General features: G+C 43.4%; 2 protein-coding genes across 11 annotated transcripts in view; one reads left to right on the forward strand and one right to left on the reverse strand.

Moving 5' to 3' along the window:
* CAMK2G (calcium/calmodulin dependent protein kinase II gamma) overlaps window positions 1-22,526 on the reverse strand; it is a 566,994-nt gene extending 544,468 nt beyond the window's left edge. For all 10 annotated transcript variants that reach the window (XM_063128863.1, XM_063128860.1, XM_063128862.1 and 7 more), the window contains exon 1: window positions 22,523-22,526. The gene's annotated coding sequence lies outside the window, so the exon portion shown is untranslated. The remainder of the gene's footprint in view (window positions 1-22,522) is intronic.
* The window catches only part of VCL (vinculin), a 105,532-nt gene that overhangs the window by 49,485 nt on the left and 29,433 nt on the right, over window positions 1-26,614 (forward strand). Inside the window, 5 exon segments of the mRNA XM_063128843.1 lie at window positions 8,375-8,465; window positions 18,478-18,625; window positions 20,392-20,545; window positions 22,119-22,294; window positions 23,125-23,315. Coding sequence (XP_062984913.1) covers window positions 8,375-8,465; window positions 18,478-18,625; window positions 20,392-20,545; window positions 22,119-22,294; window positions 23,125-23,315 — 760 coding nt within the window.

A 26,614-nucleotide genomic window follows, 5' to 3' on the forward strand; every position in this document is an offset into this window, starting at 1 on the left:
CGAAGAAGAAAGTCAGGTTGCTTACCTGTAACAGAAGTTCTTTGAGTGGTCATCTGTGCATTCACACAAGCCACCCTCCTTCCCCTCTATGGTGTCGTGGGCGTACATATACGTTATATGCATACTGTGAATCATTTCCTCTCAGTACTGGGTTGGCCACAATGTCGGTCACTTAGGAACTGAGGGTCTTAGGCGGGAACCCCTAAGGACATGCGCAGTACGGACTGGGTTCCCGCCAAAACTCTAGGCTATAGAAGTTTCCCGGATGAAGCTCCACGCAGGCGCAGAGCCCATCAGTGTGAATGCACAGATGACCACTCAAAGAACTTCAGTTACAGGTAAGCAACCTGACTTAACTAGTGTAGAGTACCTCACTATTCTGTAAATTCTTAAAGTGATGGATGGGCTTGATGAAGTGATACCAGTTTCCCAACGTCTGGTTTAAAGTCACTTAACATGAGTCTTAACTCACCATGTTTAGTAATCTGGAGTCAATTTCTTTGCTTGGAGAGTAGGCAGACCACACTAAAAACACATTCCACCAAATATGATGTTGGAAATGCAACCAGGAGCTTCTGAACCACTCTCCATAGTGCAGGATAGCGATGAGAAATTTCCTTCTGTAACCAAAACTCCTGGTACGGAAAAGATCACCTCAAGCGCCCCCCTGCCGCCCTCTTGCCTCTTAACGCCCCCCCCCCTATGCAATCCCACTTTGGGAACCACTGCTCTAGTTCCTCCTTCCACTTTCTGTAGGAGAAAGTTATCACCCACACATGTCAGGAATTTCTTGGAAGGGCCGCTTTTGGCAGTATTGGTCTCCCAACAGATATCAGGATAATTGAAGTCCCCCATCACTACTACATCACACTTCCTTGAAACACTGGCAATTTGTTTCTCAAAAGTTTTATCGTCATCTTCTCCTTGATTCGGTGGTCGATAGTAGACTCCGATTTTCATGTGCTTTTTATTCCTTGTCCCATTTATTTTAATCCAGATTCTCTCGATGGGGCTCCCAGTCTCATTGGCCTGTAGTTCTGTGCAGGGATAGGTATTTTAACATATAGTGCACTCTAGAATCACCTTTTCAAATGATTGAAAGTTTTGCCCCAAAAGAACAATCCTAACTGTAGATCTTGTTTTCTTTTTAGTTAGATTCTCCCCCCTGCTCCCCTGAAATATGTAATAATGTTCCTGATATACCTATGAGCAATTAGAGCTAAAATGGAAAAGTTTATTGCTTTTTCAGATTAAATAATAATATTTATTTATTTATTTATTTATTTATTTATTACCCATCTCTCCTTCTGGTTCGAGGCAGGGAACAATATTGAATACCAAAATACTATAAAATACATAAACTGATTAAGAACATATAAAACTAATGCATCTGAGGCTTGGCTTCTGCAATGTGCTGTACATAGGCTACCTTTGTGCCTAGTCCAGAAACTTCAACTAGTTCAAAATGTGGCAGCCAGGTGGGTCACCTGTACACCTAGGGGTGACCATATTACACTAGTCTTAAAATCTTTTCACTGGCTGCAAATTAGTTTCTCGGCCAAGTATAAAGTGTTGGTTATTACCTTTAAAGCCCTATATGGTTTGGGTCCCGGTTACCTGTGGGATTGCCTTCTCCCGTACAATCCGCCCCACACACTCATGTCCTCTGGGAAGAATTTACTTCAGTCAGCGAAAACTAGGCTGACAACCATTACCCAGGGGACCTTCTCTTCTTCTGTTCCCACACTGTGGAATGACCTGCTGGAGGAGATTCGCCAACTTAACAGTCTTTCTGAATTTAAAAAAAAGCTATAAAGACTAATGTCTTCTGGCAGGCCTACGCAGTCGAATTTTAAAATGTCTGGCTGTTATTTTAATAATGTATTAGTTTTATATGTTTTTAATCAGTTTTATATATTTTATAGTATTTTTATATTTGATGTTCCCTACCTCAATCCGGAGGGAGAGGCGGGTAAGAAGTAAATATTATTATTAAAATAACTATATCTTTTAGAGGAGTCTAGCAGCTCTGCACTGGGTGCTGCAGCAGAGAAAAAAGGAGAAGAAATCAGCATGAGCATTGTGGAGTATATCCTTGGGGCAAACCTCTTTAAAAGCAAAATGTTCATTAGTCTAAGTGTGATTTCTGCTCTCAAGAGATTGAATTATCCACTGTTGAATGGCATGTTTTCACAGTACTGCATCCTTCATAGGGCCAGAGTGGGGATGGCAGCCGATCTTCTTGGGTGTGTGCAGAGTTATAGTGTTTAACCAGCATTCTTATATTCTATTACTAAGCTTTGCCAGCGTGCACACACATTTTAAAAGCTCATTTCTGTACTTGTAAGAGAGTGGAGTGAATTGAAAGCTTGGGTCTGTCATTGCTCAGCTCTGCTCATTTCATGAAGAAAGTTGTGTCAGACCTGGTCACAATAGTGAATATATCTTTGTCTCAAACATCCCTGACAGATGGCTGTCCAGCTGCCTCTTGAAGGCCTCTAGTGTGGGAGAGCCCACAACCTCCCTAGGTAACTGATTCCATTGTCGCATTGCTCTAACAGTCAGGAAGTTTTTCCTGATGTCCAGCCAGAATCTGGCTTCCTTTAACTTGAGCCCGTTATTCCGTGTCCTGCACTCTGGGAGGATCGAGAAGAGATCCTGGCCCTCCTCTGTGTGACAACCTTTTAAGTATTGGAAGAGTGCTATCATGTCTCCCCTCCATCTTCTCTTCTCCAGGCTAAACATGCCCAGTCCTTTCAGTCTCTCTTCATAGGGCTTTGTTTCCAGACCCCTAATCATCCTGGTTGCCCTCCTCTGAACACGCTCCAGCTTGTCTGCATCCTTCTTGAATTGTGGAGCCCAGAACTGGACGCAATACTCTAGATGAGGCCTAACCAGTACCTCACGTGATTTGGAAGCTATACTTCTATTAATGCAGCCCAAAATAGCATCTGCCTTTCTTGCAGCCATATCGCACTGGTGGCTCATATTCAGCTTGCGATCTACAACAATTCCAAGATCCTTCTCGTTTGTAGTATTGCTGAGCCAAGTATCCCCCATCTTGTAACTGTGCCTTTGGTTTCTATTTCCTAAATGTAGAACTTTGCATTTATCCCTATTAAATTTCATTCTTTTGTTTTCAGCCCAGCACTCCAGCCTATCAAGATCACTTTGAAGTTTGTTTCTTTTCTTCCAGGGTATTAGCTATCCCACCCAATTTTGTGTCATCTGCAAATTTGATAAGCGTTCCCTGCACCTCCTCTTCCAAATCATTAATAAAAACGTTGAAGAGCACTGGGCCCAGGACTGATCCCTGCGGTACCCCACTCGTTGCCTCTCCCCAGTTTGAGAATGGACAACACTGGGCCACAAAGATCTTTTAGCCAACTAATAGATAGCTATTAAGACAACTGATGGATATACATTTACATTGCTATGGTAACATAGTATTTACATTTTTTACTTGTAGTCAATGCAAACAGCACCTGGTAGGTACATCTAGGATGGTATTATTTCAGAATGCAGTTCCGGCAGGTACATTGAATATTCCCCCATGTTACCTTTTGCATATGGAAAGGAGAAAGATACTGGAAGATTTCTTCCTGGCTTACTAGTACGCTCTCTCCGGGGGCGGGGTGTATGTGGCTTGTGAATTCCTGGTGGGGGGAACTATATTGTGTTCTTAATGCATGTTTGATTTTGCTCTAATTATCACCCTTGCACTGAAAATCTTAGAATACTGATACTTTTATGAAGATGCAAATTGAATGACCGATCTGCATTAATACTTGTTTCCTCTTATTAAAATTGTGTGCTTATAACCATTTGAATGCTGGGTCATGTATTGCAAGTGGATTGCAATTCACTGGGTCATGTATTGCATATATTGGCAGTCTTTCCTGTTTAAGCCGGGAGAATCTGGAATGGATTTCTTTAAGGTGTTCAGTTCCATCTGGCTGTTTGCTCTCAAACGGTTTTGATACCTCGAAGCACTGAAGCACATGCCGTGGTGACTAAGTTACCAGTTATGCCAGAAAGTTGGACTTGATGTGTTCCTTCTAGCATTGCCTTCTTTGGTAACAAAATGCAGACCTGGCTAAGGCTCTCCAGACTATATCACTTCATAAGCTTCTTAATAGGGGCCATATTTTGCACTGAGTGAGGACTGAAGCATCAGTCACGTTGGCTTTGCCTGCTGAAAGATGCAAGGAAGGGATTCTTTAACCTCTTCTCCAGCACAATAAGAAAAACAAACAAGGCTTTGTCAAATTCCTTCTTATTCATATCAGCCACTTACCCCCAGGCACAGGCTGGGGACTCTCTTAACCATCATTATCCCCTGTCAAGCTGCTCACCACTGAAGAGCTAACGTTCATAAGAGCCAGGTACAGCCTTTATTGCAGGGGTCTTCAACATGGTGTGCGTGAAGCTCTTCAAAATATTTTTAATTAAAAAAACCTGCTGCTGGTCAACTGTTCAGTGGGCAGGAAGAGGAGGAAAGGGGTGGCTTCTTGGCCCCACCTGGTCTTCTCCAGTCCCTGCAGACCTTTCCTCCTTTGCTCTCTATCTCGTCACTCCCACCCTCTAGCCTTGCTCTTTCTCTCCCCCAACCTCTTACTTGACTATTGCTCTCCCTTCCCCATCTCTAGCCTTGCTCTTTCTCTCCCTTCCTAGCCCCTAGCCTTGCTCTTTCTCTCCCACTTACCCCTTTATATTGCTGTTTCTTCCCACTCCCAGCCACTAGCCTTGTTATTTCCCCCATTACTTCACTGTTTTACCCCACTCCTAGCTTCTAGCATTGCTCTTTTTCTCCCCGCTACACCTTTGCCTTGCTATTTCCCCCTTCCCCGTAGCCTCCAGCTTCATTATTTCTCTCCCCACCAGCACATCTTTAGATCACTTTAGATGAGCCAGGTGCCCATGGGAGCCATTATGTGACGAGCCACATCCTCCATGGGAGCCATTTTGTGGTAGCATCTATAGGAGCTTCTCAAATATGCCCAAGGTCCAAAATGGTTGGGTACCCCTGTTCTGTTGCCTGTTAACACTGGAGGGTGGAAGAGGCTAAAGAACCCTTTGGACTTGGGTTATGCAAGAGAAAACATCTGAGGTGCACCATAAGAGAGGTGTGAGTGTATGTCTTTGGGATTGGGGCAATGCTGGAAAACAGACTGAGCTCCTGGTAGCCAATTGCCTATTCCACGATGAGAAGATGGATTTCCTGGGCTTGTCATCGCAAGAGCTTTTGAAGGAACAGAGATATGGAACTGCCTGTATGGAACTGCCTTGTCCATACTGTGTCTTCCTAGCATTCAGAATTTGTATAATAGTATTCTGAATTGCCTGAAGGGGTTGGGAGTATAATGAAGCTGCTTTTCTTTGGCTGTGCTCTTGCCTAACATGCAAGCTAGACATGGCAACCCCTGGGGAGAATTTATCTGTGGAGTTCTATACATTTAGATCTCACCACCTCTTGTAGTTTAACATCCTACATCAAACCACTTGGTGGGAACATCCAGGAGTTTGGAGTGAGGTGCCATCAGTGTGCTGATGACACCCAGGTCTTATTTCCTTTCTCCATCTGAGCCAGATGTCACAGTGGACATCCTAAAGGCAACGATGGGCTGGATGAAGGTGAACAAACTGAATCTAGGTCCAAATAAAATGGAGTTGGTGATTGGGGGTCCATGTTATTTGGGAAGGTATGGTTTGCTGGTTCTGAATGAAATTACACTTCATCTCAGTTCAGACAACTAGGGGGAGGGCTTTCTCCGTTGTGGCACCCCGGCTGTGGAATAAGCTCCCCAGAGAGGTCCGTTGGTGCCTACACTGTACTCTTTTCGTCGCCAGCTGAAGACCTTTTTATTCTCTCAGTATTTTAACACTTTTAATTTTAACAAATTTAAATTTTACTGTTCTAACTCTGTATTTTAATCTTACATCAATTTTGCTGCGTGGTTTTATCCTGGTTGTGCTTTTTATACTGTATTTTGTATTTGTGTTTTAACCTGTTGGTTGTTTTATTATGGTTTTAATTTTTGTGAACTGCCCAGAGAGCTTCGCCTATTGGGCGGCATAAAAATGTAATAAGTAAATAAATAAATAAGACAACACATTTCTCAACGGTGATTTTAGAACTCCACGGTGGGGGTTTTACACCACCATTGAGAAATGTGTTGTCTGGCGGGAAAGCGCCACACAACAGTGAAGGTTTTTTTGGGAAAACACTCCATGCAGAATATCCACATTGTGCAGAGGAGATTTTCTGCAGGCTCAGTGGAGTTTTCTATTGTGTTGAGTTCCCACTGGCGACAGAATTCCCTGACAAGAGCGGCGAAAGGAGTGAATGCTGCTGTAGGAGAGCCACCGGGATTGTTTTTTGCAGCAGTGGCCGATGGGATACCATCAGGAGGACTGGGAAGGAGAGAGGGCAGAGGAACTGTCAATCAACGGCACAATGGATTTTACTCAACTCCATGGTAGCCCACAGTCACAACGGTGGAGTTAGAACATGTTGTGTGGGGAGTACCCCCTAAAAACCCCAACTGTTGAGTGGAGTTTTTACACTGCATTGACTAATGTGTTGTCTGAACTGAGCCTTCCTTTAAAGAGTGGCTTTGCAGCTTCAGGTTACTCATGAAGCCAGTTTTACTTCTGGAAGCCCAGGTAATATCTACCCTATTTCTTTGATTCTAAGACGCACTTTTTTCCCCATATAAACATCTCTAAAAATGGGGTGCGTCTTAGAATCGTGGGTGTGATTATTATTCTTAGAATCAAAGCTTTATTTCTGTTGGTGGTACTGAAATTAGTGTGCATCTTACAATCGATGGCGTCTTACAATCAAAGAAATACGGTATTTATTTATTTAAAACATTTATATCCTGCCCTATATCAATAGCGTACAGATAAAAGCATACAGTATAAAAACAGTAAATATACACAGCTAAAAACAAATTAAATCATAAATAAGTTAAAATTATATATAATTTAAAAGCAGTAAAGCAGTAAAACTATTAAAACAGTTAAAACAATGTGCCAACTTAGTGAATTCAACCATTAAAAGCTTTGATAAAAAGCCATGTTTTCACTTGGCGCCAGAATAAAATCAGCGTTGACGCCAGTCGGGCCTCCAAGGGAAGGGCACTTCACTCTATGGCCAGCTTCCATCTGCTTTGTGTATTCCCCAAGCTGCACACTTCTCTTTTAGAATGGAAATCGGGCTACCAGCAAAGCTTTCTCAGTAACTTCTCCTGTGGGTTACTGCAACTTGTGCTACATGGGGCTGCTTTTGAAACTTCAGCTGTTGTAACATGTGGGGCTTCTGAAGTCTTGTGTTTAACACTGTATGGAGCTTGGGGCTGGGGTACTTGAGGCAATCTTCTTAGATAACATCCCCACCCCCACCCCCAAATATGCTGAGGACGAGCTCGATTTAGGTCTTGCTTTGGGTGTCACAGTTTAGTGAGGCTAGAAAGATGGTATTAAGGATCAAGGCCTTTGCAATGGCCTTTGGGAACTCCCTGCCCAAAGAGGTCTACCAAGCAACATCTCTTCTTGTGTTTAGATAACTGGCTAAATATTTTTTCTTTTGAGACAGCAGTTGAAGGTCTTAGCTGAATTGCCATTTTAATCCCAATGTGCTTTTTGTTTTATTAAGCTGCTTAGCCTGGTTTTATGTGTTTCTTTTAACATGATCTTATTGCTTACGTAAACTGTAAGCTGCCTTGAGGGCTGCTTTGAAGCCACAAGGCCCAGTGGAAAGGGGCCTCGCACATTCATTCCTTGCTGGGTCAGGCCCTCAGTCCATCTGGTTCAGCTGACCTTTGGTCTTCAGGTGGGTACTCCTGAGAGATTATGAAAGGCAAAGGCCATTCCCTGTTTTGTCCTCAGCATTTTGTAATCGGAGGAATATGGTCTGAATCGAGAAGTTGCATTTCTGGCTATTGTTGCTTGTAGTTGCCACCATATTGGTGATTTTGCCTAGCTGTTATTCTCTCACTGGGGCCTGATGAACTGCTGGTAGTCTGGTGGTGCTATTCTTAATGATTCTTCACAGAAATGCATCTGCCTCTTCTCCCCTCTCCCATGCATTGGACTACAGTCAATAGGGACCGTCCTGCTACCCTACTGGCAAATGGGCAGAGGAAAATGGAGAGTGCAACCCTAAGACAATGCATGTTACAACTTCCTGCATTTTGAGTTACACCAACAGATGTCTGGTACTTAACATTAAGCTGCTGATACTTGTGTGTATTGTTTTTAATGCAAGAAGATTGTGCTTAGATTTGTGTTTTGCTATTGTATCAAAAACTGAATTTGGTAGTACATGTTTGATATAAATTCCTTCCCCTCTTGTTTTCTTTTAATAAAGGATACAGAAGCCATGAAGAGAGCCTTGGCCTTAATAGATTCCAAGATAAACCAGGCCAAGGGCTGGCTTAGGGACCCCAGTGCTCCAGCAGGTAACACTGAAGTCTTTGCTGATTATAATCAAAATTGGACACGGACACACACATACATGCAAAGCTGTGTGTAGTATGCAGTAGGAAAACAAACAAAAAATCTGTACCAAGAATTATGTAACCTATATAAAATAAGTACATTTTTATTTAGCATAATTTATTTTACTTTTGTAAATAGTTGAGAGGGGCAAATATCTATCTAAGCCACTGAAGCTCTACCCCAGTGGAAGGGACTGTAACTCAGTGGTGGAGCACCTGGCCTGTAAGCCGGAGGTCCCCGGTTCAATCCCTGGCATCTCCAGGTAGGGTTAACAAGCAACCCTGCCTAAAAACCTGGAGACCTGTTGCTGCCAGTCAGTGTCAACGCTATTGGGCTGACCAATAAGGCAGTTTCCTGTGTTCCTAACCACTGTAAATCCTGCTTAGCCCCCTCCCTCCCAACTCTTGTGATTAACTGGCATTATCTCAAGCTTATCTTCAAAGCCCCCGAGGCTTTTAAAGACTTAGCTTCAAAATGAAAGCTGAGGTTGTTGAGATGCTGAATGATATGCTCAGTATCAAATACCATACTAGCATTGTGTGATTGCTCAATAGCAGCATGCACATAGCTGTGGGTTACCTTTAATGCGGTGCCTTAAATGGAAGCTTTTCGACACTAGCCTTTAAAATATTAATGTATTGAAAAGCAAATTGATTCTATGCTAAGCGGTTTGGAAAGCTTTGCTTATTTGATCAAGTCATCCAAATTATTTAGTTCAGAACCTTCCTGAATTAGTATTCTGGTATTGCTGTTCTTCTTGGAAAGGCGTTGCATATTTATTACCATACTAGCATTGCTCTGCTGTTACAAAACGTACATTAAAATCAACATACCAGAATGGAACTCTGTAACTGATAAAATGTAATGCTGGTTCTGCATCTGCATTGACTTGATTATGTTTGTTCTCATGAATGTTGATCAGATTTTGTATCTATTTTGCTTGCTGGAATCTGTCAGAAAACCTATAAAATGTGTCAAATGTAGATAGGACTTTCGCTAGTTAACTCCACAGACCACTCTTAGCTCTGGATTTTGAAGAATCGTGTTTATTTTCCCTTCCAGGTTTTGATATCTAAACTAAATAAAATGTTTTGGACAGGATATCAGACTTTACTGGAAGATTGTTTATGTAGGATATATGTTTGTAGGCTAGTTATGTTGCTCTTGCCCTAAACCTTATCTCTCTCCCCAGATGCACTAAACTATAAAAAGGCAACTATTTCTCTGTTCACGCCATGTGTTATCATGAACTTCTCTATGACGCAAACTTTTTTACATTTTAGCTAAAATCAATGAATGTAATAAAAATAAATAGGTGTGGAACTGACTCTTTGTGTGGGTCCAGTGCAGATGCTTTGCCCTCCTGATCTTTTAACTGTGACTGAGAGCTTGGAAGTAGCTGCGTAGTCCTGTGTTCCCTCTGCCTCAGCACCCTCTCCTCATTGCTTCAAACTTCTCTTGCCCTGCATGTGGCCACCATTAACGACAGTGAAGGGTTATGTCTGCGCCAGCCTTAACCATAGTTAAGGTGATTATTTATTTGTTTGTTACATTTACATCCTGCCTCTTCCTCCAAGGAGCCCAAGGCAGCGTACATGACCCTCCTCCTCCTCCTCTCCATTTTATCCTCACAACAACCCTGTGAGATATGTTACATTACACTTTATTCCTATGCCGCCTTTCGGCCAAAAGGCTCCCAAAGCAGCTCACATATTCAACTATACTAAATGCATGTTTACAGCAGAAATATCAACAATATTCAATTATATACTAAACAACATCACAACAATATTCAACCATATCCTAAATACAGTGCAGTTGAGAAAAAATGACATGGCTGGAATGGCATCCCTGCGCCTGAAGCAGGGTCTCCCAAACGGCAGGTAGCCTTGCTTCTAAAGTCTCCAGGTGGCAGGGGTGGGGGAGGGGAGCAGGTGGAATAGCTCATCCTTGATGGTGCAGTGTCCCCCTGAAGCAGGTGAGACTGGCCCAAAGTTACCCAGTGAGGTCCATGGATAGGTATGGACTGGAACCCAGGTCTTCCCAGTTCCACTCCAACACATTATTACACCACAATGGCTGTCTCTCCCTCCTAGAAAACAAAAAGGGTTTAAGGAAACTGATATGGAACAATGTTCAAAATTCAAATGGAGCTATACATACTAGAATAAAATAAATTGTCCATAAAATATTTAATCATTTAACAAATACAATTCAAATATAAACTAAATAGTCCACAAACATGAAGCATACAATTAACCCAAATGCGTTTCGACCCACATGGTCTTCATCAGTAGGAAAATTTTAAAAAACATTCTAGCCCCAAATACAAGAAATTCCATTAGAACCAAGCATTGGCTACTGTAACTCTTCTCTGTATGTTTCCTTTCGAGCATGCAACAGGGGGGCTTAACGTCCCCTCCTATCTCTAAGATACATAACTCCCAAAGTGTAGCTGAAGCATAGATTGAATCCTTGGTTAATGCAGGCTTGCAAAATGGCCCTGCCTCCAAAAGCATAGGCACAGTAAGCTTTGTTAAATGATTTTTTTTTTTTTATGGACAAATTATTTTATTCAGGTATGTATAGCTCCATTTGAATTTTGAACATTGTTCCATATCAGTTTCCTTAAACCCTTTTTGTTTTCTTGATTAATTTTGTTTTAAGACAACACTTTTTTTATAATATTGTCTCTCCCTCCTAACCAGGGCTTGCTACCTAGATTCAAGACCTAGCTTAAAATTCTAGTTAAGTGACCCTGTTTAGTGTTAACCAGGTTAAGGCTAGTGCCAATGTGACATGGTGAAAGCTTGCCGGAGAAATTTGCGCCATAGTGAGGAGGGATTCTGTGTCCTGCTTTGGTCTCTTAACCATGGTTGGGTTGCTATGGCATTTCTTGATTCCATATTGAAAAGCGGCTTTCTAGAGCACTGCTCATTTGTTAAACTTATTCACATTAATCCCATTGTGCCAAGGCTGACCTGTAGGCAGCTGTGAGAGGTGAGCCACCAGCTGAGCCAGGGAGTAATTGTTGAGGGGGCAAGCCAGGGAATTGGAGCCAAGAAATGCACAGAAAGACACCAGAGCCCGGAAGACCTTGTGGTTCAGGCAGGAAGACATTCCAAGTTACTGTCCCAACAGTTTTCCACATGGGGCAACCGCACACAGAATCAAAGGTTCTTCTTCGTGGTCTCTGTGCATCACACATATGGGCTCGGCGTCTACGCGAAGCCCCGCTTCGGGAATTTTCTATAGCTAAAAGGCATTTTGGGCAGGAAACCCTCCCCTCTCTACTGCGCATGTGCAGGAGGGTTCCTGCCCAGAATCCCCAGTTCTTCTTCGACTGTCTTGCAGACTGCCTCGTCGGGAACCTCGCTCTTAAAAAAAAATGACATAGCTAAGACTTACCTTGTTTTCTTATAATCTTTTTCCTCATCTTTTATCTTTCCTTCCGTCATTCTACCTTTTTTCTCCTAATTTTTTTTTAAAAAATATTTTTTTTTCACTCTCTCACTTTACCTCATTCTCGTCTATATTCAACTATATTCTGGACCGCATGGGCCCCAAGTCCCCATTTAAAAAAGTGTGCCCACTGTGGGACGAAACTACCTCCATCAGACGGCCACAGTTTTTGTGTTATCTGCCTGGGGGAAGGCCACAAGGTGGACGCCTGTACCCATTGCCAAGCTTTTTCAAAGCTCACAAGGCGGCATATAGCAGATAAATTGTGGGCAGAGCTGTGGGAAAGGGCGCTTGCATCAGTTGATAAACCTGTAATGGCTTCTCAGCAAGAACCAATAGTGCATCCAGCTCCTGTCGAGCCACCAACAGTTCAGGCTGACAGACCCTGCCAGGAAAACCCTGCAACACCAGGGCGATCCCTAACTGCCTCAGTAGCAAAAAAGCTAACGAAAAAGGCACGTACTCCAAAATCTTCGGAGATTGTGAAACAAAAGAAGGCCAAATTGGCAAAAAGCCATGATCGCCATAAAAATCGAGCATCGATATCGACCGCACGTTCGATAACCGCTCCTACTACTCCATTGACAATGGAGACGGCTGCAATCGCTGTACCCCCTTCGACGTCGACGGTTGTCCCAATACCGACACCATCGTTATTGGAGGGCGAAATTAGAGAGAGTGTATCTCACTAGAGTAGAGAACTAAGTTACCCTAGAAGGGGATCAACTAGAGGCTCACCTCAAGCAAACTTACCTGCCAATGTCCAACCTCGACACGAATATCGAAGATCGCCTACGCCATTCGAATGTCGATCACAATATCGACGTTCGCCAGACTCAGCCCGTTCAGTCGATGATCGATATTGAGACGATGAACGTTACTTCTACACCAGACGATACCGATCTAGATCCCCTGTAAGGGAATGGGACAGACAGTCAGAATATTCTCTCCCACCAAGACCAACCTATTATTATAGGGACTGGCAGGAAGCATATGACCGATCTCGACAAGAAAGCCAACTATCAACCCCTCGTCGTCGACAACCACCATCAGCAACGATATCAGCACCGGGACAAACTACCGAATTGCTACCAACTCCATTACCCATTACATTAGTCGACCCTACACCTCAAGAATGAGAAACTGCACTTTCTGTAATGGGGCAAACAGGTGATGTCCAAACAGTACAAATAGCTTCTTCACCCGAAGAAGTAGATGACTATTGTTCAGACTCAGCCTCCGTAGCTTCGCCCACTTCATCGATACCATCGCCGGATTCAATAGTGGAAGCACAAGGATCAGTCTCACCATCTGAGGGACTTGCCCATTTTTCAGACCTCATTCAGAGAATGCCGCAAGCACTGGGCGTAGAAACTCGACAAACGTTGGAAAAGTTAGTCAATCCTGTTTTCGATGCGATATACACTGAGGCAGTAACACCAATTGCTATACCCTTCCTACCAACTTTAACCAGGGCAGTCAAAGAATCCTGGAAAGACCCAGCAACATTACAACCGTCATCAAAGCGGCTAGATAACATGTACAAAGTCCTGGATAAAGACGTGGAGTTCCTTTTTACACATCCTCAACCGAACTCGATAATCGTAGAGTCTGCACAGGGTCAATCTCAAAGGGTGCATACAGCACTGGTAGACAAGGAGGGTAGACGCCTCGATTTAATGGGGCGAAGATTTTACTCTACTGCAGCGCTAAGCTTTAAGGTATCAAATTACCAGGCTACAATGTCCCGGTACCAGTTGTTCCTATGGGATAAAATGATGTCTCTGTGTGATAATCTAGGAGATGATCAAAGAGAACTAGCAAGAGTTTTCCATGCTGAAGCCACAAGGATGGCGAGACAACAAATAGCCACAGCTAAGCACCAAGCTGATTGTGGTGCAAAAACCATGGTCGGGGCAGCTGCCCTGAGAAGACATGCCTGGCTCAGATCCGCGGGTTTGTCTCAAGAGGCCAGATCACGTATTGAAAGCCTTCCCTTTGATGGCACAGGTTTGTTCAATTCCACAACCGATGAGGCCATGGATAATGTTCAAAAGGTGAGAATAACAGCGCGCAAAATGGGGATAGGTCCATCCCAATGTCAACAACAACACTTTAAGCCTAAAAGATGGTACAGGCAACCTGGATTCGCTACCACAAGATACCAACCTGAAAAACAATCTTACAGACAACAATTCCAATCTCAACAGGGAAAGAAACAGTTTCCACCCTCAAAACCCAGATTCCAGCGTCGTAAGCCCGACTACACGCAAAATCAACGTCTTTGACTTAAATATCCACACCACAATCACTCTCTTCGGCGACCATCTCTCGACCTCGAGGAGGGCTTGGAATCGAATAACTACGGACAAATGGGTACTTTCCATCATAGAGAACGGATACAAAATAGAATTCGATTCCTTCCCACCCTTGGGAGTCCTGAGATCAACTACACCATCGCCACCTCTCCTGCAAGAGGTCCGCTCACTCCTGGAGAAGGGAGCAATAACATCAGTACCAGAACATCAAATAAGGAAGGGATTCTATTCCCGATACTTCACTGTCCCGAAAGCCGATGGAGGCATCAGCTTTAGACCTACGCAACATGAACACTTTCATAACACCAAAAAGGTTTCATATGGTCTTACTTCTGATGATCCTACCACTAATCACAGGAAAATCGTGGTTTGCTTCCATCGACCTCAAGGACGCTTATTTCCATATAGCCATCCACCGGGACAGCCAGCGATACCTACGCTTCTCCATAAACCAAGCGGCTTTTCAATTCTGAGTCCTGCCTTTTGGATTGTCAACAGCTCCCAGAGTATTCACAAAGTGCATTGCTGTAGTTTGTGCTCACTTAAGAAATCAAGGAATTCAAATACACCTTTATATAGACGACTGGCTTCATGTAGCGGACTCAAAAGATGCCCTCCAACAACACATAGTGTATGTTTGGGACCTGATGATGGAGCTAGGTCTATTAATAAATATCGAAAAGTCTACCCTCACACCTACCAGAACCATAAAATTTATAGGTGCAATCTTGGATTCGCACACCACCAAAGCGTTCTTACCAATCGAAAGAGCCATTGCTATCCAGAAACTAGCAAACGACCTCTCCAAACAAAGAATCACTACCGCATATACAATTCAAAGATTCCTGGGGCTGATGGCTTCAACCATCATGGTTGTACCGTTCACAAAACTCAAAATGCGACGCTTGCAACTCTGGTTCACCAGAGTATTCAACCCATTACAGAACGCCAAGCGTACTTTTCTCTCCTTACCACCGACGGTAACCAAATCCCTAAAATGGCGGACGGACCATCACAACCTACTGAAAGGAGTATCGTTCCAACCATCAATGCCAACGAAGTCGATCACAACAGATGCCTCAACAACTGGATGGGGAGCTCATCTCGACTCCTTAAGAGTGCAAGGCACCTGGTTGGTGACAGACAGAAGGGCGCACATCAACTACCTCGAGCTGCTAGCAGTCCAAAAGGCCCTGAAGGCATTCAAAGCCGTGATATACAATCGCCACATTCATGTGACATCAGACAACGCAACAGTTGTCTTTTACATCAACAAACAGGGAGGCACAAAGTCTTTATCCCTAGCAAAACTTACCATACACATATGGAAATGGTGCATTTGATGTCGACTGTTCCTGACTGCAGTTCATATAGCTGGTCTGTCCAACACGCTGGCAGACAATCTCAGCAGGCACTTGTCGCTAGTCCACGAATGGTGCATTCATCCTCAGGTCATCAGGGAATTGTTTCACCTTTGGGGACAGCCATACATAGATCTGTTTGCAACAAAGAGCAACACAGTGTGTCACCAATTCTGCAGCAGGGCAGGAATAGGAGGAAAATCATTAGGAGATGCATTCCTCCACAGGTGGAACAGTCACCTCTTATATCTATTTCCCCCATTCCCTCTAATAACGAGAATCCTCGCCAAGATTATTCACGACAATGTGAACTGCATAATTCTAACTCCCTGGTGGCCCAGACAGAACTGGTTTGCAACCCTTCCCAACAGGTCACAGGGTCACTTCCTACGTCTACCAATGAGGCGAGATCTTCTATCCCAGGATCACGGCCGGATATGCCATCCAGACCTCGACACACTTCACATGACAGCGTGGAGGTTGACCCCTCAGTAGAGCATAGAGGTCTGACAGCTAAGATTTTGGATTGAGGTTTTGGATGCAGCACTAAAACTGTCGACAAGGCAGAACTATAACAGGAAATGGTCTACATTTACTAACTTTGCATCTGAACATGAATTCTTACCCTCAAGCTGCTCTATTAATCACATCCTGCCTTTTTTACTAATGTTGGTTGACAGGGGTTTAAAAGTTTCCTCTTTAAAGGTGTATTTGGCATCTATATCCACGTTTCATGACCATATTGATGGTCTTACTGTTTTCTCCCATCCTACGGTTAAACGTTTCTTGAAAGGTTTGTTAAATCTAAATCCACCAGTAAGAACATTTTCACCTTCTTGGAGCCTATCAGTGGTCCTACATGCACTTTCAAATAAGCCATTTGAACCTTTGGCAACTACTGACCTGCGCCTCCTGACTTTGAATGTGGTTTTCTTGGTGGCAATCACATCAGCAAGACGTGCCAGCGAACTATGTGCGTTAAGGATAGATGAACCCTCATATTCCATCTTGATAAAGTAGTACTTCGTCCTGATGCCCAATTCCTTCCTAAAGTTGTCTCAAGTTTTTACGTCAACCAAGACATTATCTTGCCAACGTTTTTCCCAGCACCTTCATCTCCGTTGGAACGGACCTTGCACTTGTTAGATGTCAGAAGGGCTTTAGCTTTTTACAAGGATCACACTGCCTCTTTCCGCCAGTCACAACGCCTCTTTGTCTGTCATGGACAAAACAAAAAAGGCTTACCAGTATCAGCTCAGAGACTCTCCTCATGGTTAGTGCAATGTATTATCCTAGCTTACCAATTGCAGAAGTTAGACCCCCCGACTTCAGTCAGAGGGCACTCTACTACTGCTGTCTGCACTTCCTCTACTTTTCATCGTGATGTTACGATCCCGGAAATATGCAAAGCAGCGACATGGGCCCGACTGATGACGTTTGTATCACACTACAAACTGGATGTCAGGTCAAGGTCCGACTGCTCCTTTGGCAGAGCCGTATTTTCATCTGTCTTCACCTAAGGACACCAACCCTCCTCCGGTGAGTAAAGCTTGCTACTCGCCCATATGTGTGATGCACAGAGACCACGAAGAAGAAGGACAGGTTGCTTACCTGTAACTGTGGTTCTTCGAGTGGTCATCTGTGCAGTCACACAACCCACCCACCATACTCCCCACTTGGTGTCCATCATTTGTTACTAATCTTACTGTTAGTACTTTTTTCAGGTACACCTTCAGGTCTATATTCCTCAGACGAGGCTTTTAATTCTCAGAAGAACTGGGGATTCTGGGCGGGAACCCGCCTGCACATGTGCAGTAAAGAGGGGAGGGTTTCCTGCCCAAAATGCCTTTTAGCTATAGAAAATTCCCGAAGCGGGGCTTCGCGCAGGCGCCGAGCCCATATGTGTGACTGCACAGATGACCACTCGAAGAACCACAGTTACAGGTAAGCAACCTGTCCTTTCCAGTTCTAGACTCAGCACTGCTGACACCCATCCTCAGGGTGGTTGATCTCTTTGCAAGCCAAGGGAACTGTCAAATGGAAACAGTCCTCTGGCCAGTGGAGGCCGGTAGCCCCACTGTCAGTGAGGCAGTGAATCTGCTCCTGGTTTCAGTCAGAACCTATCCAAGCTATGCATCTTGGATAGCAACTTTAGAGTTCTGACTGAAACCCAGAGTGGATTTACTGCCCCACTGACATCGGAGCCACCAGCTTCTACTGTCTCTGTCATATGGGACTGATGTTGTCACAGCCACCTGACTGGAAGGGCTCCTTTATGCCTTTTATTTCTTGTTCTGGCTGCAGTCCTGTTGGCACTCATTGCCTGAGTCCACTATTCAAGCGGAGCGAGAGTTTTCCCGCTCTTCTGGGGAGGGTGTGGAATTCCTCCTTCCAAGAGACAGCACAATCCTTGATGTAAAAACGACATTCTGTATGTGGTGAAGAACAGGAATTCATGACAAATTTTGTATAAGTGCCTCTCATTATCTAAAATTATGCAGAAGCAAGAATAGTTTTAAAGAAAAATCACATGGAATTGTGTCTCTTCAGATCTAATTTTCCATCTTAGTATTGACATTAATTGACTTCCAGTAATGTGCATCATGCCTAATCCCATGAAAGGATATGTCTGTTACTAGAAAAATATCATCCCGCTGCAGGGAAGCTGTTCTGTTATGATGGATTATATTTCCCATAGAGCGCATTCAGTAAATGTCCTTTCTTTTCTTTCTTCATTGAACGCCGTGTAGCTCTTGATAGGATGAGCAGTTTCCGGTGAATCAATAATGTATGACTCACATTGTCTGTATTCGCACATTCTCGCTTCCTAGGAGACGCTGGTGAACAAGCCATAAGGCAGATCCTGGATGAAGCAGGGAAAGTTGGAGAGCTGTGTGCAGGCAAAGAACGCAGAGAAATTCTAGGAACTTGTAAAATGCTAGGCCAGTTGACTGATCAAGTGGCTGACCTTCGAGCTAGGTAAACGCCCTTTTCCTACTAAATGCGTTTAATCTCATGCTTTATCAAGTAGCAATCCCGCCTTTCTAAGGTGGGCAGTTTCCTAAATGCAGCGCAAACAGGGAATTGATCTACATTATTTTCCAATGTGCTAATATTGGTAGACGTGATTTTTCTCTTGGTTGGTTCTGCCCTGCCTTCTGTTCCACCTGCCTTCCAAATTTTCAGAGAGCTTCGGTCATTGAGTCCCTGCGATTGGCTATTGGCAAAGTGTTCTATTCTTTTTATTAGTGCAACCCCCACCCCCACCCCACCCCACACACCTTTAGGTAACCTATATGCATAAGTGATTGTGTGCATTAGAAAAGTGAGCAGCCTTAAACATGTAACACTGTACACGGCTGCGTCGACATTTCTTTTAGTTAATGGAAAAGGTCCCATCTTGTCCAGTCTGCATTGTTTCTCATTCATTTAAAACAGCCTTTCTGAGCCTTGTGCTCTCCAGATGTTTTGCACTACAACTCTCAGCATTCCTGACCATTGGCCATACTGGCTGGGGCTGATGGGGGTTGAAGTCCAAACCATCTGGAGAGCATCCAGTTGGGGAAGGGAGATTTTAAAGGGACACAGACCTTTTCCATTTTTTTAAACGGGAAGTGAGCGGGTGCTCACCTTTCCACTTCAAAAGACCACTATGTGGAGGGAAGAAAAATTGCTTAATTGTGCCCCATTTAAACTCTGACCCTCTTGCTAGTTCTCACCTAATCCCCCATTTAAACACCCTGCTGACTTGATTTCACACGTTCAGGTATTTCTATTCAGGGCTTTGGCTTGTTAGCCACCTGCAATTTGTAGTTGCCATTGACTCTTCTCCTGCTGCAAGCCTTCTACGCCTGCCAGAGAAGTCAGGAAGGAGCAAGGAGAACTTGTCTTGTTGTGAAAGAGCAAAGCAGAGTGGTCTTGTTACGAGCTTTGGCGCTGGCAGAAGCAGCATGGACATACTTGAAGAATCTAGCTATAAGGACATTTTTCACATTTGACTGTGATTTGAGAGATGAAGCCTCCGTCCTCTTGAGTCTAGGGTGGGAGTTCTAATATGTTGAGCAGGTTCCCTTGCTAAGAGGGTCCTGGGGAACTTGTTGCTGCTGAGCTGGCGAGTGGGTTTGTGGATGTCTGTACTTTTTGTACTTCTTAGAAAAAGATGCGTAACCCTTTTTAAATCCGCTGGGTTGGTGAATGGGTCATGCATTCTCCAGATGTTGCCATCCAATCAAGCATTTCAGTTGGTTTGAAATGTTGTAGTTTGAATCTGAGGCTCATTGGCGATATATCTGTAGCCACCCCTGACTGCTTTTTTAATCAGTAGTTTATTAAACAGCATTGTGTGACAACACCCTCTGGTCCTGTCAGGAAAGCACAAATCAGTATCTTGTTTTGTTCAAATGTATCAAATGTGACAATTTCCTTATAGCTGGGTTCTCTAAGGAAAACAGCTATAATGCATGCTTATTGTTTATTAAATTGCTCCCAAATGATGGGACTGTAGTTGGAAACGAGGCTCAGGTAGGAGAAAAACCAATTCCCTGCCCCGGGCATTGAGGTCCCCAGTATCTGGGGTGGGGGCACGCTTTGCCCTGCCTCAATAGTCCTTGTTCACATTCCGCAATACGTTCTCTGCTATAGATCAGTGGCTCCTTACGGAATTATATGGGATCAAGCAAATAGGCTATAGTTGTAATAGTATGTAACGACTTAACGTATTTCTCTTCTCCACCCCCTTTGAGCAGAGGACAAGGGACTACACCACTAGCCATGCAGAAGGCTCAGCAAGTGTCCCAAGGTTTGGATTTACTAACTGCGAAAGTGGAAAATGCTGCTCGCAAGCTGGACGCCATGACCAACTCGAAGCAGGCAATTGCGAAGAAAATTGATGCCGCTCAGGTATACACAGTGCTATTGTGAAGAAGGATCAGATTCTTAGTTTTGCTGAGCCAGTTTGCCGTTTGGGAAATGAGTGTTTTGTGATTGGCCATGCTCACCATTGGCAGCCATTTTATGAATGAGCAAGCCCCCACTCCTACCCCATGGCAGCCATTTCTGAACGTGCCCATGACTTTGGAGTTCTTTCAAGGTGTCGACAGACATGGCCAGAGGGGTGATCCGGTCAACATAGTTTACTTGAACTTTAAAGAGGATTCTGACACACTCCCTCTCCAAAGTTTCTTGAGCAAGCTTAACACTTATGGTTTAAGAAGAAAGGTCCTTTTATGGATAGGCAACAGGTTAAAGAAGAAAAAGCAGAGAGCAGGAATAAATGGCCAGTTCTCACAATTGAGGTTGATGTAAACAGTGGAGCTGTCCAAAGGTCTGAATTGGGAATGGATATGGAAATATTGACCCAATAGCTGTGATTGTTGTGAAAATGGTAAATACCGTGTTGGGAATTATTAGAAAAAATTGAAGATAGAACTGCCAATAACAGTGCCTTTATACAAACCTATGGTGTGAGCGCACTTAGAACACTGTGTACAAATCTGGTCACCACATCTCAGATAGGATATTGTAGCAATTGAAAAGTGTAGAAAAGGGCAACCAAAATGGGGGCTGAAGCAACTCCTTTATGAGCACAGACTACAATATTTGGGGCTTTTTAGCTTAGAAAAAAGACAAGTAAGGCAGGACATGATAGAGATGTATAAAGAATTTCAGGATTTGGAGAAAGTGGATGAGATGAAGTTTTCTGCCTCTTCCATTGTACTAGAACCTGCAGTCATTCAATGAAACTGAATTATGGGAAATTCAGTACAATTACTGCGAAGTACTTCTTCACACAGAGTATAACTAAAGTTACTATCAGAAGACCTGGTAATGGCCACAAGCTCGGAAAGCTTTAAAAGGGGATTAGAAGAACTTCTGGCAGATGAGGCTTATCAGTGCTTACTAGTCATGATGGCTGTATAATATATAACTTCCAGTATCAAAGTCAATATCTCTCTGAATACCAGTTCCTGGGGAGCACAAGCAGGAAGGTGCAGTTGTGTTCATGTTCTGCTTGGAGGCATTTGGTTGTGCTTCTTCAAGCACGACGCATCTTAGGTTTGTAGTTCACATGTCTTCTTTCGAAGATGGAGGAAATGAAAAGCTGCGTGTGTGTTCTGACGTGGCTGAGGTCTCGCCTACCATTGGCATGGTTTTCAAGCGTGTGCTTGTATCTTTCAAGAAAAGTACTCCCGCTTAAGTGGTTTGTGAATCTTTTGTACTGCTCCATTTCTTCTAAAAACGTCTAAAATTACTTTTAAAAAATAATGTCTGTTTGTTTATTTTAAATTAACCAAATGAACCCTTAGAAGGGCCTTTGTTGGGCCAAACAGAAGTGGGCTGATCTTATCTGTGGCTTTGCTAAATTTGAGGAGAAATTATATATTTCAGAATATTTCATATTTGACTATAAAAAAATCAAATTTTGAGAATTATTCTGTAAGATATGTATTGATATATCTTTTTTTATATCAAGAGCTGGCTAGCAGATCCTAATGGGGGCACTGAAGGAGAAGAACACATTCGAAGCATTATAGCTGAAGCCAGGAAAATTGCAGAGCTCTGTGACGACCCCAAAGAGAGAGATGATATTTTGCGATCCCTGGGCGAAATTTCTGCTCTGACTGCTAAATTGTCAGACCTCCGGAAACAGTACGTATTGTCATGCTTTTGCTGGCGTGCCCACTGCCCCTTTTGGGGACTGTAATTCTGGGCACAGTTGCTTCCATATAAATCCCTTTGCTTTAAAGTTTTCTTGGCTCTATAGTTTGCTTTGTGCTTTCATGACTGATTAAGAGTATATCTATGCTGCTATTCAATAGTATGTGTTTGTGGGAGAAGAGAATCTGAGGGTATATTTACACCAGAGAAGCTATGTACTGAAAGGCGGCATAGAAATACTTTAATAAAATAGATTTAGGCAGCAATCCTATCACCACATACCTGGAAGTAAGCCCCATTGAACTCAGTGGGACGTACTACTAAGTAAATATGTACAGGATTGCACTGTTCAGTGCTCTTCCCTCTTCCAAGGCAACCATTGGAATGGAATTTGGGAAGGGGCTGCTGTCCACTGAGCTACAGTATCCCAGGATTACTTGAAGGAAGCCTTGATCATTAGTGACTGATGTCAGTTTGTATTATTAATAGGGCCTCTATATCTTTAAATGTATCCATAGGGTCTTCAGAGGGGTCTTCAATTGTAAAGTCAAATATAGAAGCTTATGTGATGTCTTTAGCTTAATGTTTTCTTTTTCATGCCTTATGGTCCTTGCCTTTAGTTTTTAAATGTAAGTGTGTATTATCCATTATTAAAATACAGTCCACGGGGCTTTGTGATGTAATCAGCAGTTGTGCTTTATCTTTGGAACCGACTGATTTACAACTATTATACTTAAACTGTGACTTTTTAATAGAAACCAGAAGCCTGCTTTTTGAACTGTTTTCTGAAGAATGTCTTGACAACTTTTCTTTCTCTGCAGTGGGAAAGGGGATTCCCCAGAAGCCCGTGCATTAGCCAAGCAAATAGCTACATCACTTCAGAATTTGCAGTCTAAAACCAACAGGGCTGTTGCAAACAGCAGGCCCGTAAAGGCAGCTGTCCATCTGGAAGGGAAGATTGAGCAAGCTCAAAGATGGATAGATAATCCCACAGTTGATGACCGTGGAGTGGGTAAGCTGTTTAATGTCTCTTTGCTAAACTTCGTAGGAGATCTTAAGCAAAAATGGTCTCTGTTTTTGCTGATTGCAGTAGTCCTGGGGACCTTCCCTTCCAGTGACCTACTATCAAATCTCACATTATTCCTTCCTCTCTTCTTTTGCACTTTCAGAAATGGGGTGTGCAGAGTAAGTCTAGACTGTGCCAACAAGAGGAAGTTCCCTCCATCGGCTTTGCTTTCTTGCTTCAATGTCTCAGTTCCCTCTTGGGAAGGCTAGAAGAAGGGGCTGGAGCATGCTAACAAAAGGAAGGTCCCTTCTTTTGGTCTCTCTGTTCTCCCAGGAGAACCGTAGAGAACATAAGAGCTATGCTGAATAGGACTAAAGGGTTGTCTAGTCCAGCATTCTGATCCACAATTACACCCTCCGGGTTATGTTCCCCAGCGCCTGTTATTCAGTGCCAAATTGGAGGTAAAACGTAGCCATCATGACTAGCGGCCATTGATAGCCTTATCCCCCATGAATTTGTCTTATCCCCTTTTAAAGCCATCCAAATTGGTGGCCATCATCACAACTTGTGGTAGCAATTTCCAAAATTTAACTAAGCACTATGTGAAGAAGTAGTAACTTTTCTCTGTCCTGAATCTCCAGCTTGACTGGATGACCCCAGGTGCAAATCTGAGGAAGGGAGAAAAACTTCTCATTCCAGACTGTGCTTAATTTTACTCATCTCTTATCACGTTCCCATGTACTCACCGGGTTTTTCAGAGCTAAAAAGCCCCCAATGTTGTGGTTGTTCACCACAGGGGAGTTGCTCCAGCGACTTCTGCTTGTGACGGTAGCACACCAGTGGGAGTGGCATCACTTCCCTCTCTCACAAGTGTAGCTCAGCCTGGGTAGCCTTTCTCCTTCCTGCTGGCAAAAGTGGGAAGGCAGACTGACTCTGCTGTAACCCTAAGCATTGTATGTTCTAAGCAGAAGTTGTGGAGGTCCTGCAACAATCTGCTTAATTCACTGTCTATAAACAAATTAAAGCTTGAATATCTTTCAAACGTTGCCGTTTGTTTCAAAGATCCTGGAGCGTGTGGTCTACTCTCGTTGTCTTGATTTTCTTTCTAGTAACTCAGCTCTGGATCCTTTTCAATCAGGATTCCGTCCTCTGCATTCCACTGAGACAGCCCTTACTAAGATTACCAATGATCTTCTTACTGCCAAGTCTAAAGGCCATTATTCCGTTCTTATTCTCCTTCATCTAACTGCAGCCTTTGACAAGATTGATCGTGATCTTCTTTTAGATTCCCTTCATGACCTTGGATTTTGTGGCTCTGTCTATAACTAGTTTGCCTCCTATCTAGCGAGTTGCTCTTTCAGCGTGTTGGCTAATGGCAGCTCGTCTTCTTCTTTTCCCCTTTCAATAGGGGTTCCGCAAGGCTCGGTGCTTGGTCCGCTGTTGTTTTCTTTATACATGTTGCCCTTGGGCAAGCTTATTCAATCTCATGGCCTCCAATATCATCTGTATGCCGATGATACACAATTATATCTTTCATCTCCGGATCTTTCTCCTGATGTTCACGATCGTATCTCGGCATGTCTTTCAGATATCTCAGCTTGGTTGCTTCATCGTCATTTGAACCTTAATATGGCAAAGACTGAATTGCTTGTTTTTCCGCCTAAACCTTCTCCTCATCTCTCATTCTCTCTTACTGTCAATGATGTTACACTTACTCCAGTCAAGGAAGCTCGTAGTCTTGGCTTTATATTTGATTCCTCGCTCTCCTTTATTCTTCATATTGAGGCAGTAGCTAAATCCTGTCGTTTTTTCCTGTATAATATTGCCAGGATTCGATCATTTTTGTCTGTCTCTTCTGCCAAGACTCTTGTTCATGCATTGGTTATTTCTCGGTTGGACTACTGCAACCTTCTTCTCTCTGGCCTTCCTTCTTCTCACATCAGTCCGTTGGTTTCTGTTCACCACTCTGCTGCTAAGATCATCTTCTTGGCTCGCCGCCCTGACCATGTAACTCCACTTCTGAAATCTCTTCATTGGCTTCCAATTCACTTCAGAATCCAATATAAACTTCTCCTGTTGACCTACAAAGCTTTTCACTGTCTAGCTCCTTCCTATCTCTCCTCTCTCATCTCACACTATTGCCCCGCTCATGCTCTTCGCTCCTCTGATGCCATGTTTCTCGCCTGCCCAAGGGTCTCTACTTCCCTTGCTCGGCTTCGCCCATTTTCTTCTGCTGCCCCTTATGCCTGGAACGCTCTTCCAGAACATTTGAGAACTACAAGTTCAACCGCAGCTTTTAAAGCTCAGCTAAAAACTTTTCTTTTTCCTAAAGCTTTTAAATCTTGATTTTGTTCTGACTTTATACTGTTAGTTTTACCCTACCCGGTGCCTGTTTACCCTACCCTGTGCCTGTTTGCATTCTCTTCCCCTCCTTATTGTTTTATTATGATTTTATTAGAATGTAAGCCTATGCGGCAGGGTCTTGCTATTTACTGTTTTACTCTGTACAGCACCATGTACATTGATGGTGCTATATAAATAAATAAATAATAATAATAATAATAATAATAATAATAATCTATATCCAGATATTTTGGCAAGATGGGGTACAAGTACTCCTTGCATTTATTGCTTCATCATCTGCTATCTTAACCATTCTGCCACCTTTCTTCATTATTATTTTTTCTTCAGTGCTTTTGGAGTAGGTTGGGAGGGAATTTACAGTAACCCTTGGGCATTGCTGCTAAGGAAAATGCTGTGTGTTAAGTTGTGGGAGATCAGGTCAGCTAACCGTGTCTTACTTTTGCCAGGACGTGACAGGAGCCAAGTTTAGTTGAGACCCCAGTCAAAGCTATATGCTCGAGGGACCCATGGAGAGTAGAACATATTTAAGATGGTCAGAATGCTTGAGTTGTTGCTGCTATGCTAGTGGTCCAAATATGAAGGCACCTGGTCTTCCTCAAATATAGTAGAAACTGCGGGTGGGTTAGGCAGCAAAGTAACCAAAAGTCTACTGTTCAGATAATACTGAACCTCAAAATAAAACTGGAATGATAATGCCTACCTACCTGGGAGCAGCTGTCAGGCACTGTGAGCCAGGGAATTCATGGTTCCAATCTCATATCACCCAAACTCACAAGGTGGTCTTAGGCAACCCACTTTTCTCTTTGTCTAACCCCTCCTCCCCATAGGCAGAATAGGCATGCTACCCAAGAGGGTTGTTGTAAGCATTGCTAACCTACTGTATGTGGAATACTTTGGGGAAGTGAGATCTAAATATTTATAATTTTGCTGGCAGTAAAGTT

Source organism: Elgaria multicarinata, chromosome 6 (genome assembly GCF_023053635.1).
Source record: "Elgaria multicarinata webbii isolate HBS135686 ecotype San Diego chromosome 6, rElgMul1.1.pri, whole genome shotgun sequence".
In the NCBI taxonomy this organism is placed as follows: Eukaryota; Metazoa; Chordata; class Lepidosauria; order Squamata; family Anguidae; genus Elgaria; species Elgaria multicarinata.